Source organism: Balaenoptera acutorostrata, chromosome 12, assembly GCF_949987535.1.
Source record: "Balaenoptera acutorostrata chromosome 12, mBalAcu1.1, whole genome shotgun sequence".
Taxonomy (NCBI): domain Eukaryota; kingdom Metazoa; phylum Chordata; class Mammalia; order Artiodactyla; family Balaenopteridae; genus Balaenoptera; species Balaenoptera acutorostrata.
Window position 1 is genome coordinate 2,348,711 of NC_080075.1, and position 13,264 is coordinate 2,361,974.

Consider the following 13,264-nt stretch of genomic DNA (forward strand, 5'->3'; position numbering starts at 1 on the left):
TCTCTTTCAGATTTTTCATCATTGGCGTATAGGCATGCAAGAGATTTCTGTGCATTAATTTTGTATCCTGCAACTTTACCAAATTCATTGATTAGCTCTAGTAGTTTTCTGGTGGCATTTTTAAGATTCTCTATGTATAGTATCATGTCATCTGCAAACAGTGACAGTTTTACTTCTTCTTTTCCAGTTCATATTCCTTTTATTTCTTTTTCTTCTCTGATTGCCGTGGCTAGGACTTCCAAAACTATGTTGAATAATAGTGGTGACAGTGGACATCCTTGTCTCGTTCCTGATCTTAGAGGAAATGCTTCCAGTTTTTCACCATTGAGAATGATGTTTGCTGTGGGTTTGTTGTATATGGCCTTTATTATGTTGAGGAAAGTTCCCTCTGTCCCCACTTTCTGGAGAGTTTTTATCATAAATGGGTGTTGAATTTTGTCAAAAGCTTTTTCTGCATCTATTGAGATCATATGGTTTTTATTCTTCAATTTGTTAATATGGTGTATCACATTGATTGATTTGCATATATTGAAGAATTCTTGCATCTCTGGGATAAATCCCACTTGATCATGGTGTATGATCCTTTTAATGTGTTGTTGGATTCTGTTTGCCAGTATTTTGTTGAGGATTTTTGCATCTATATTCATCAGTGATATTGGTCTGTCATTTTCTTTTTTTGTAGTATCTTTGTCTGGTTTTGGTATCAGGGTGATGGTGGCCTCATAGAATGAGTTTGGGAGTGTTCCTTCCTCTGCAATTTTTTGGAAGAGTTTGAGAAGGATGGGTGTTAGGTCTTCTCTAAATGTTTGATAGAATTCACCTGTGAAGCCATCTGGTCCTGGACTTTTGTTTGTTGGAAGATTTTTAATCACAGTTTCAATTTCATTACTTGCGATTGCTCTGTTCACGGTTTCTGTTTCTTCCTGGTTCAGTCTTGGAAGGTTATACCTTTCTAAGAATTTGTCCATTTCTTCCAGGTTGTCCATTTTATTGGCATAGAGTTGCTTGTAGTAGTCTCTTAGGATGTTTTGTATTTCTGCGGTGTCTGTTGTAACTTCTCCTTTTTCATTTCTAACTTTATTGATTTGAGTCCTCTCCCTCTTTTTCTTGATGAGTCTGGCTAATGGCTTATCAAGTTTATCTTCTCAAAGAACCAGCTTTTAGTTTTATTGATCTTTGCTATTGCTTTCTTTGTTTCTATTTCATTTCTTTCCGCTCTGATCTTTATGATTTCTTTCCTTCTGCTAACTTTGGGTTTTGTTTGTTCTTCTTTCTCTAGTTCCTTTAGGTGTAAGGTTAGATTGTTTACTTGAGATTTTTCTTGTTTCTTTAGGTAGGCTTGTATAGCTATAAACTTCCCTCTTAGAACTGCTTTTGCTGCATCCCATAGGTTTTGGATCGTCGTGTGTTCATTGTCATTTGTCTCTAGGTATTTTTTGATTTCCTCTTTGATTTCTTCAGTGATCTCTTGGTTATTTAGTAACGTATTGTTTAGCCTCCATGTGTTTGTGTTTTTTACGTTTTTTTCCATGTAATTGATTTCTAATATCATAGCGTTGTGATCAGAAAAGATGCTTGATATGATTTCGATTTTCTTAAATTTATTGAGGCTTGATTTGTGACCCAAGATGTGATCTATCCTGGAGAATGTTCCGTGTGCACTTGAGAAGAAAGTGTAATCTGCTGTTTTTGGATGGAATGTCCTATAAATATCAATTAAATCTATCTGGTCTATCGTGTCATTTAAAGCTTCTGTTTCCTTATTTATTTTCATTTTGGATGATCTGTCCATTGGTGTAAGTGAGGTGTTAAAGTCCCCCACTATTATTGTGTTACTGTCGATTTCCTCTTTTATAGCTGTTAACAGTTGCCTTATGTATTGAGGTGCTCCTATGTTGGGTGCATGTATATTTATAATTGTTATATCTTCTTGGATTGATCCCTTGATCCTTTTGTAGTGTCCTTCCTTGTCTCTTGTAACATTCTTTATTTTAAAGTCTATTTTATCTGATATGAGTATAGCTACTCCAGCTTTCTTTTGATTTCCATTTGCATGGAATATCTTTTTCCATCCTCTCACTTTTCAGCCTGTATGTGTTCCTAGGTCTGAAGTGGGTCTCTTGTAGACAGCATATATATGGGTCTTGTCTTTGTATCCATTCAGCAAGCCTGTGTCTTTTGGTTGGAGCATTTAATCCATTCATGTTTAAGGTAATTATTGATATGTATGTTCCTATTACCATTTTTTTAAATCGTTTTGGGTTTGTTTTTGTAGGTCCTTTTCTCCTCTTGTGTTTCCCACTTAGAGAAGTTCCTTTAGCATTTGTTGTAGAGCTGGTTTGGTGGTGCTGAATTCTCTTAGCTTTTGCTTGTCTGTAAAGCTTTTGATTTCTCCATCAAATCTGAATGAGATCCTTGCTGGGTAGAGCAATCTTGGTTGTAGGTTCTTCCTTTTCATCACTTTAAGTATATCATGCCACTCCCTTCTGGCTTGTAGAGTTTCTGCTGAGAAATCAGCTGTTAACCTTATGGGAGTTCCCTTGTATGTTATTTGTCGTTTTTCCCTTGCTGCTTTCAATAATTTTTCTTTGTCTTTCATTTTTGCCAATTTGAGTACTATGTGTCTCAGTGTGTTTCTCCTTGGGTTTATCCTGTATGGGACTCTCTGCGCTTCCTGGACTTGGGTGGCTATTTCCTTTCCCATGTTCGGGAAGTTTTCGACTATAATCTCTTCAGATATTTTCTCTGGTCATTTCTCTCTCTCTTCTCCTTCTGGGACCCCTATAATGCGAATGTTGTTGCGTTTAATGTTGTCCCAGAGGTCTCTTAGGCTGTCTTCATTTCTTTTCATTCTTTTTTCTTTAGTCTGTTCCGCAGCAGTGAATTCCACCATTCTGTCTTCCAGGTCACTTATCCGTTCTTCTGCCTCAGTTATTCTGCTATTGATTCCTTATAGTGCATTTTTCATTTCAGTTATTGTTTATCTCTGTTTGTTTGTTCTTTAATTCTTCTAGGTCTTTGTTAAACATTTCTTGCATCTTCTCGATCTTTGCCTCTATTCTTATTCCGAGGTCCTGGATCATCTTCACTATCATTATTCTGAATTCTTTTTCTGGAATGTTGCCTATCTCCACTTCATTTAGTTGTTTTTCTGGGATTTTTTCTTGTTCCTTCATCTGGTACGTAGCCCTCTGCCTTTTCATCTTGTCTATCTTTCTGTCGCCAGTTCCATTTTTATATTGCATATTCTCTTGGTAAATAGAAACACAATTGATTTTTGTCTTAATGTGCTGCAACCTTGCTCAACTCGTTGGTGAGTTCTAATAGTTTTAAGTGGATTCCTTAGGATTTTCATGCAGGTCATGTTATCTGTAATTATAGGTGGTTTAGCTTCTGCCTTTTCAATATGGATGCTTTGTATTTCACCTTCTTGCCTAATTGTCTTTGTTGGAACCTCTAATACAGTGTTGAATAGAAGTGGGAGGAGCAGACGTCCTTGTCTTGTTCCTGATCTCGGGAAAGGTTTCAGCCTTTCACCATCAAGGGCTATGTTAGCTGTGGGTTTTCAGAGATGCCTTTCATCAGGTTGAGGAAGTTCCCTTCTCTTCCTAGTTTGTTCATTTTGCAACCAACCTTGCATATCTGTGATAAATCCCAGCTGATTACTGTGTATAATCCTTTTTCGTATATTGCTGGATTTGATTTGCTAGTATTTTGTTGAGGATTTTTATGTCTATGTTTATAAGAGATATTGGTATAGAATTTACCTTTCTTATGAGGTCTTCTTCTGGTTTTTGTATCAGTAATAATGGCCTCGTAGGATAAGTGGGGCAGTGTTTTTTCCTCTTCTGCTCTTTGGGAAGACTTTGAAGATTTGACATTACAGTTGACCCTTGAACAACATGGGTTTGAACGGTGCTGGTGCACTTATATGTGCATTTGTTTCAGTAAAGACACACTACAGGGACTTTCTTGGTGGTGCAGTGGTTAAGAGTCCACCTGCCAATGCAGGGGACACAGGTTCAAACCCTGGTCTGGGAAGATCTCACATGCCGCGGCGCAACTAAGCCCATGCACCGCAACTACTGAGCCTGCACTCTAGAGCCCACGAGACACAGCTGCTGAGCCCGCATGCCTAGAGCCCGTGCTCCGCAACAAGAGAAGCCACTGCAATGAGAAGCCTGCGCACCGCAATGAAGGGTAGCCCCCGCTTGCCACAACTAGAGAAAGCCAACATGCAGCAACGAAGACCCAGTGCATCCAAGAAAAATAAATAAATAAATACATAAATTTAATCAAAAAAAAAAAAAAGACACCCTGCAGTCCGTACTGCACGATCTGTGGTTGGTTGAATCTGCAGACGTGGAACCACAGGTGTGGAGGACTGACTGTAAAGGCATCTTGGATTTCCCACCGTGTGAATGTTTGGCACCCCTGACCCCTGAGTTGTTTGAAGGTCAACTGTAAGTCTTCTTTAAATGTTTGGTGAAGTTCACCAGAGAAGCCATCTGCACTCAGGCTTCATTCAATCTCTTGTTACAAACCTATGCAGTTTTCTGTTTCTTCTTGAGTTAGTTTTGGTAGTTTGTATCTTTCTAGGAATTTCACTGCTTTAGCTGCATACCCTAAGTTTTGGGAATGCTGTTTCTTCATTGTCATTCATTTCAAAGTATTTTCTAATTTCCCTTATAATTTATTCTTTGATCCATTAGTTACTTGGGAGTGTGTCATTTAATTTCTACATACTTGTGAGTTTCTCAGATATCTTTGTTATTGATATCTAATTTCATTCCGTTGTAGTCAGAGAACATACCTTGTATGATCTGAATCCTTTTAAATTTGTTGAGGCTTGTTTTATGGCCTAGGATATAGTCTCTCCTGGAGAATATTTCATGTGCTCTTAAAAGGACTGTGTATGCTGCTGTTGAGTGGAGTGTTCCATAGGCATCTGTTCGGTCCAGGTGGCTTATCATGCTTTTCAAGTGTATTATTCCCTTGTTAATCTGCTGCATAGTTCTGTCCAGTATCGAGGATGAGGTATTGATGTTTGCCGTTTTTGTTGTTGAATTCTGTTTCCCCCTCTGATTCTTTCAACTTCACTTCATGTATTTTGGGTCTCTGTTGTAGGTGCATAAATGTTTGTAACTGTTATATCCACTTGATGGATCGACCCTTTTATCCTTTTAAAATGCCCCCTCTTTATCTGTGAACATTTTTTGTTTTAAAGTTTATTATGTCTGATAGCATTGTAGCCACTCCGTCTTTCTTATTGTTGTTTCTATGCTGTGTTTTATATTTTCACATTCAGCCCGTTCTATCTTTGAGTCGACAGTGTCCTCGTTAGACAGTGTGTGGTTGGATCTTATTTTTTCTAGTGTTCTGCCTTTTGAGTAATTGTTTAATCCATTCACATTTAATGTTATTTTCGACATAGTTGATTTTTATTTTCGCCACTTCATTTTGTTTTCTGTTTGCCTCACATCTTTGTTCCTCTGTTCTCCATTACTGTTTTCCTTTGCATTAAGTGAATCTTCTCTTGTATAACATTCAAATTCTTTTAAAGATTTTTTTTTAAACTGTATTTCAAAAATTTATTTTGTTCCTGGTTGCCCTAGTGCTCACCACATATGCCCTAAGTCATGACTCTGCTCCAGGTTTATACTGTGGTCCAGTGAGGTGTAGAAATGCCCCCCGCATTAGTTCTGTGTATCACTTCTATCCATGTTACAAACCCAACACATTGTTATGATTATTACTTTATACAAGTTTATATCTTTTAAATAAGCTGAGTGAATAAAACAGAGAAAGGATATATTTATGGAATTTGTTACATTAACCTTTTTATAACGTTTTTATCAACCTTCATTTGTTCCTGTGGGTTTGAGTTAACTTTGGTGTCATTTCCTTACTGCGAACAACTTAGCTCTCACCTACCTTCTTTGCACTATTGTTGTCAAATATATTTCTGTATTTTATAAGGATAAATAATATATAATTATTTTGTTCAAGTGGCTTTTTCTTTTTTGTTGTGGTAAAATATATATAACATAAAATTTATTATTTTAATCATTGTTAAGCGTATAGTTCTTTGGCTTTAAGTGTGTCCACATTGTTGTGCTAAGTAGTTTGGTCTTTAAATTTAAAGCAATTAAGAGGACAAGGAAAAAAATGCAATTATATTGCCTTTTATAGTTACTCAATTACTTTATTCTTCCCCCACCCCCCAGTATCATCTGCCTTCCTCCTGAAGAATTTAGTATTTCTTGTATGGCAGGTCTGATAGCAATGAATTCTCTCACTTCTTACCTCTCTCTGTTTTTTATCTCTAAAAGTTACCTTTGGTGTCTGTAAGATTCTCAGCTGTAGTTTCTCTCTACTGCTTTCTCCATCATTTGTTATGAAACATCAGCTGTGAGTCACATTGGGGTTCCCTGCACTTCAGGGGTCATTCTCTTTTCCTCTTGTTCAGTTTCCTGCGGCTGCTGTAATAATTCCACCAACCCCGTAGCTCAGAACAACAGGAGCTCCCAATTCTGGACGCTGGAAGTGTAAATCCAAGTTGTCGGCCGGGCTGTGCTCTGCTCTGTCTGGAGGCTCTGGCGGGAGTTGTTCCCAGCCTTTCTCTGCACTCTGGTGCGGCCAGTAGTCCCTGAAGCCCTGCCTTGTGGGGCATCACCCAGCCTTTGCCTCCATCACCAAGCGCTGCTCTCCCCATGTCTCACGCTGGACTCACGGTCCACCTGGGTCCACTCTGACCTCACCTGAACTAATTACACCTGCAGTAGCCCCACTTCCAAATAAGGTCACGTTCTGAGGTTCCCAGAAGGACATAAATTTTGCAGGACAGTATTCAACCCAGTGCACCTGCTTTCAGACTTCATCTTTGTCTCTGGTTTTCATCATTTTTAGTGTGACATGTCTGCGTGCATCTACCTGTGTTTACATTTTCCTACATGGAGTTAGTGGAGCTTCTTTTTTTTTTTTTTTAATTTTATAGCTACTTTATTTATTTATTTATTTATTTTTGGCTGTGTTGGGTCTTCGGTTCGTGCGAGGGCTTTCTCTAGTTGCGGCAAGTGGGGGCCACTCTTCATCGCGGTGCGGGGACCGCTCTTCATCGCGGTGCGCGGGCCTTTCACTATCGCGGCCCCTCCCGTTGCGGGGCACAGGCTCCAGACGCGCAGGCTCAGTAGTTGTGGCTCACGGGCCCAGCTGCTCCGTGGCATGTGGGATCTTCCCAGACCAGGGCTCGAACCCGTGTCCCCTGCATTAGCAGGCAGATTCTCAACCACTGCGCCACCAGGGAAGCCCAGTGGAGCTTCTTGAAGTGTAGATTACTGTGTTTCGCCAGTTTTGGGGAGTTTCACCCTTTATTTCCTTGAGCATTTTTCTGTTCCTCTTTCTTCCTTTTTCCCATTACATGCATGTTGGGGTGGTTATTGGCGTCTCATGTTTGTCAGAGGCTCTGTTCACTCTCCCTTATTTTCTCTCTGTTTTTTTTTAAAATTATATTATTTATTTTTGGCTGCGTTGTGTCTTCGTTGCTGCACACAGGCTTTCTCTAGCTGTGGTGAGCGGGGGCTACTCTTCCTTGCAGTGCGTGGGCTTCTCACTGTGGTGGCTTCTCTTGTTGTGGCTCGCAGGCTCTAGGTGCGCGGGCTTCAGTAGTTCTGGCACGCAGGCTCAGTAGTTGTGGCTCGCAGGCTCTAGGTGCACGGGCTTCAGTAGTTGTGGTGCATGGGCTTAGTTGCTCCGTGGCATGTGGGATCTTCCCGGACCAGGGCTCAAACCCGTGTCCCCTGCGTTGGCAGGTGGATTCTTAACCACTGCGCCACCAGGGAAGCCCTTTCTCTCTCTTCTTCACGGTGCAGAAGCCCCCTTGGTCCAGCGTCAAGTTGGCCAATTTGTGCTTCTGCCAGATCTAGAAGATTGTCGAATCTCTCTGGCCCACTTTTCTTTTTGGTTTCTGTGCTTGTCAACATAGAATTTCCATCTGTTTCTGTCTTATAACTTTTCTCTTTTTCGTCTCTTTACTTCCTTAATCTGGTTTCCTCCAGTTCTTTTGAGTATATTTGTGGTGGCTGCTTTGGAGACTGTCGAATCCGTCGCCTGGGTCCCACAGGCAGTTTTGTTGCCTGGTTGCTTTCCTGTGCATGAGTCACATGCAACTGTTGCTTTGCACATCTCGACATTTTTGGTAGAAAACTAGACATTTTGGGTAGTTCATTGCAGCAACTCTGGATCCTGATCCCCCCCTTCCCCGAGGCCTGTTTTACTTTGGTGTGCTTATTTATTTATTTGTTCGGAGGCCTGGCTGGTCTACTTTGGTGACGTCTGTTTCCCCTGGACTGTGAAGGTCTGGTGGCCGCTCCTCAGAGGCGGCAGCCTCGGGAGTGGACGCGGTCACCTGGATGACGGTGGTTCCAGCAGGGCCCTTGTCACGGTCTCCTTCCCTGATTGCTCTGTTGAGCTGTCTGCCTTGTGTGGTGGGCTCTGATAACTGGCCGGTGGGGTGATCTGTCGTTTCGTCAGAGCTTTGCATTATAAATTGCTCCTCACTTTTACCTGATTAAATTCTGGCCCCTTTGCAGAGGGAGATTGGAGCGCAGTCTTGGAGGCTTGTTCTGACCCGGGAAGGCTCTTGGGTCTCTCCCTGGTTCCGTCTGAGAAGCCAGCTGTTCTCCTAGAGCTGCCAGCCTCCTCCTCACGGCTTGCCACCCTCATCTCCCTTATGCTTGAACTTCCCCGCTGTCTCTTCCAAGTCAAGTCAGTTCCTTTAGGGAGATCAGTAACGCCTGATCAGTTGCAGACTTCCGTGCCTGGGGTGGAGCTTCTGCTCCGAGTCGGGGGTGGGAGCTGGTTGGGGGAAGGGAGCGCTCGACCAGCAGGCTTGGGGGTCAGGAGTCCAGGCCGAAGGGGACGAGAAATGTGAAATGCGGGGGCCCTGCCCTTCCTGGGGAGATGCTACGTCTTTCCCTGGGAGCCCCTATTTTTGGCCACACCTGACACTCTCACCGGCTCTGCACCGGGTGGAGGGTGGAAGGACGGGGTGAGCCGGGGCTCAGTTGTCCAGACTCTCACGGTTCTTATTAAATTTTGGCAGATTTTCATGGATATAAATGTTTCCATATCTGCTGTATGCCCTTAGGACAAAATCCAGAGACTTAAATATTGGCTTTTGAATTAATTTTCTCCTGTTGTGGTTGTCTTGTTTCACCAGGTCTGTGGAGCTCCTGGTATATCTGTGACCTTGGCATATCAGTGGTTAGGACACGGGTGTCTGTTCTTGGCCATCATCTCCAGTGTAGGACCGTGCATCCCAAACACCAGAATAACACTTGTGAATCAGTGTTAAGCTGTTGCCCGTACAAAATCTCCCTTTTCTTCTAGAAGTTACAGGAAGTCTCTTGCCTTTTTTGGGTGGCTACTATACCTCACCCTGAGTAGACTCTAAAGCCAGTTGTACACCCATCTTTTGGGTTATTTCCATCACATCAAAAATGTGTAAGTAGGCGTGAATTGAGAAATATATCAGTGAGGAGAAAAGCTGATTTTCCTAATCTCCCTGCGGCCACTCGTCAGAGTGATCAGAAAATCTGAGGCTCTGCGCAAATGTATGAGCCCTGCACGGCCTTGCTAGGGTTCTCGTCATTTCCACGTGGGATGGTTTTCCTGTGATGCCGGGCACTGTCGTATTTTTTTCACTTCACGCATAACCACAATCCATGAGCCTAGTGTTTTTGACTCATCTGCCGCCTCATAGGTTAAGTCACATCTCCGAGTCATTTGGTGCCCAAGGCTGGCATATGGTTGCTGAAACTTAAAGCCTTTTCAGTAATTGTTGAAGCCTTCGCACAAAGAAGAGTTTTGTTCTGAAAGACATCCTTTTTTTTTTTTTTTGCTGATGGAGGGGGCGGCATGAGATTGCGTGCTGCCCTGAGCTGGACCCGCTAGCTGCCTGTTGGCCCCGACAAGAGCAAGCAGCGCACGGGGCAGAGGTCACGGACTGCAGAGCCAAGCAAAGCTGTGCACGGCCTGATCTGTTCCGTGCACGAGGCCTGTGTCTCCTCTTCCCACCATCCGCTCCCTGTTACTCAAAGGCCTGCGTTCAGCGGTTATTTTCCTGGGGAGGCTACCTGAGTGCTAAGCTTCTGCCTGTTTTGTTTCTGTTTGAAATGCTTTCCTAAAGGGGTGAAATTGATTAGGAGAAACATTTTATTTTATTTTGTTTTTATTTTTTTAATTTTTAAAAATTTATTTGCTTATCCTTTCATTTTCAGCTGCATTGGGTCTTCATTGCTGTGTTCAGGCTTTCTCTAGTTGTGGCGAGCGGGGGCTACTCTTCACTGTGGTGCGTGGGCTTCTCATTGCGGTGGCTCCTCTTTTTGCGGAGCACGGGCTCTAGGTGTGCAGGCTTCAGTAGTTGCAGCACATGGGCTCAGTAGTTGTGGCACGCGGGCTCAGTAGTTGTGGCTCATGGGCTCTAGAGTGCATGCTCCGTAGTTGTGGTGCACGGGCTTAGTTGCTCCGTGGCATGTGGGATCTTCCCGGACCAGGGCTTGAACCCGTGTCCCCTGCATTGGCAGGCGGATTCTTAACCACTGCGCCACCAGGGAAGCCCGAGAAACATATTATAACCACCCAGCTAGGTTACATAAATCTTAAGTATTTTAGATAGAAAGGAATTAATTCAAGAAAAAAAAATTTTTTTAATTTATTTTAAGAAAGGCTGAGGTGCTTCCAGCAATTTTATGTCACCACTGAGACTAGTGAAGTGTTGCCAGCCATCGTGTATGATTTAATGCCCTGCGTTTCTGCCGGCTCCCAGGCCTTACCGGTTATTTTAGGTGCAGAGATAAAGTTAGCAAGCTACAGAACATCTTGTTTTAGAAAACATTTGCATATAGATATAGAGTTACATTAAGAGGGGTTAAATTTCTTCTAAAAAGATGTAATTTTTTGCAGAAATATTCATCTAACATCCACAATTTGAGACATACAAAATAAAATTTGTAAGAAAAAAAAGATGTAATTTTTCTGATTTAAAAACTGTGGGAAAATGCAGTAAAACAAAGGTAAGATAAAATGAAATCTCGCCCCGTGAGCTAAACACTAGTGGTGAGCCAGATTGGAAATCCAGTTATTTTCCCAGAAAATTATTTTTTCAAATCATCATTCAGGCGTCCAGGTAAAGTGTAGGAGCGCTAAGATAAGACACACACCAGACAAGTCGACAGGTGGTGGAGAGAATATGAAATGAGGACAACCGGGCTGATTGCGTCATTCCGGTGATCTGGGGATCTTGGTCCAAAGCTCCACCCCCCCAGATGTCAGTTCACATCCCTAAAGCAAAGGGGTTTAGAAAATGGGGCCCCCGATAAGGAATGGACGCAGCTGATAGGAAACTGTCGGGCATCAGGGCTTCTCAGCCGTGCACGTTCTAAGTGTTTGTATTTGTCTTTTCATCCGAGCACACACATCTCTCGGTGGTGGTGGACGGATGGCTCTTCTTGGGCTGGTCTTACCCGCCCCCTCCCCCCGTCTACCTTTTCTCCCCCAGGCTGCTCTGCTCCTGCCTGCCATAAACATGGGAATTACACATCAGATTTTATGTGAACAGAGGACTTCGTGGCAGATTAAATGTTTTAAAACCGTAGACCTAGAGGTTAAGGTGTTTTTTCTTTAGGTTAAAAGGAGTGGGTGTTTTTTCTGCTGTTAATTCTTTCAGTTTGGAACAGGAGGGTGATGTGAATGTGAATTTTGAAGGAGCAGAGGGGAGGGGAGGGCAGGACAGGCAGAGAATATAGTTTCCCATCCCACGTCTGTCTTCTGGGTTTATTCTTTTCGCTCCTATCCTCCAAAAACAAAATACGCTTTATCCAGCCCCCTCCACTGACACTATTTAATTTGAATAAAGTCTTTTTATTAGTTTAATTTTTTTCCCAGTCATAATTGCCTTCACACATTTGGAGGGTTTAAGTTTTAGAAGCACATTAGTGGTGATCTCCTTCCCCTCGTGGGCCCCTCAGAGCTTGCCTGCCTTCCGTTTGGCTGGGTTGCTGACCCTAGGTAACCAAAGAGTAGAACTGAATCATTTAGGGCCTTGGTCTGCACACGGTGTCTGCTGCTTATTAATTTGTTCTTATAAACAGTCTGGAAGATACTAGTTTTTCATGAGGTGTTTTTTTTTTTTTCTGTTTTACTCATTATTTCCCCATTTTATTTTAAATTTTTTTTTAGTTTTATTTTTTAACATCTTTATTGGGGTATAATTGCTTTACAGTGGTGTGTTAGTTTCTGCTGTATAACAAAGTGAATCAGCTATACACATACACATATCCCCACATCTCCTCCCTCTTGCGTCTCCCTCCCACCCCTTCATGAGGTGTTTTGAGTCCAGTTTCAGTATCACATCCTTTTTTTTTGGTAGTTCACCAAATAGATGCATGTTGCTGATCATTTTTTTAAAAAGTGATTCTAAAATTATTAGAACCACGTAAGTGATGCTCAATATCCCATCCACTGTAAAACAAGGACCTTTTAATAACGTCAGATTTTGAAACTCGTAACTACTCTTTTCCTGTGTTATTTAGTGGCGGCAGTTTAGATTTTCAGGCTGCTTAGAAGTTTCAGAAGGTTCGGCTCCCTCCTCTGGAGTGAGAAGAGACGCGCTTTGAAACCTTCCCAGTCCCCCTTCCCGCCCCCTCCTGTGTTCCGTGGGGACCGCACCGGGACCCCTCGCTCGCACGGGTGGTCACCACACCCTCCCCTGCTGTCCGCACGCAGGTCACCGGAGGCGCGGGCTTCGTGGGTTCCCACCTCACGGACAAGCTCATGATGGACGGGCACGAGGTGACCGTGGTGGACAACTTCTTCACGGGCAGGAAGAGGAACGTGGAGCACTGGATCGGCCACGAGAACTTCGAGCTCATCAACCACGACGTGGTGGAGCCCCTGTACATCGAAGGTGAGCGAGGGCCGCCCCGTGCCGGTTGGTGCCAGGCGGGCGGGCAGGCTTGACGGGGTGGCAGCCCCGGGGCGCCGGCTGACTCGGCTGAGTCCCTGTCTTGTTTTGGAAATGGTCTCACCGCGTCCCAGGCACCACCCTGGCCCCTGCGATGGAGAACAGCCGGGACGGGGGAGTCTGGATTCGCTGTCACGTGGCAGCCCTGCGTTCGAGCCTCGTGGGCTGTTGAGGGGGCTCGATCAGGGCACCCCGGTCCTGGTGGCCTCACAGTCTGATGCCTGCCAGCTGGGGGGAGTC

At 43.4% G+C, this 13,264-nt stretch overlaps 1 protein-coding gene across 8 annotated transcripts in view; it reads left to right on the forward strand.

Moving 5' to 3' along the window:
- Nucleotides 1-13,264, forward strand: part of UXS1 (UDP-glucuronate decarboxylase 1) — a 79,949-nt gene that overhangs the window by 34,438 nt on the left and 32,247 nt on the right. For all 8 annotated transcript variants that reach the window (XR_009009896.1, XM_057558134.1, XM_057558135.1 and 5 more), the window contains one exon: nt 12,787-12,967. Coding sequence is in view for 7 of the 8 variants with exons in the window: in XM_057558134.1 (XP_057414117.1) it covers nt 12,787-12,967 (181 nt within the window). In the remaining variant the exon portion in view is untranslated. The remainder of the gene's footprint in view (nt 1-12,786; nt 12,968-13,264) is intronic.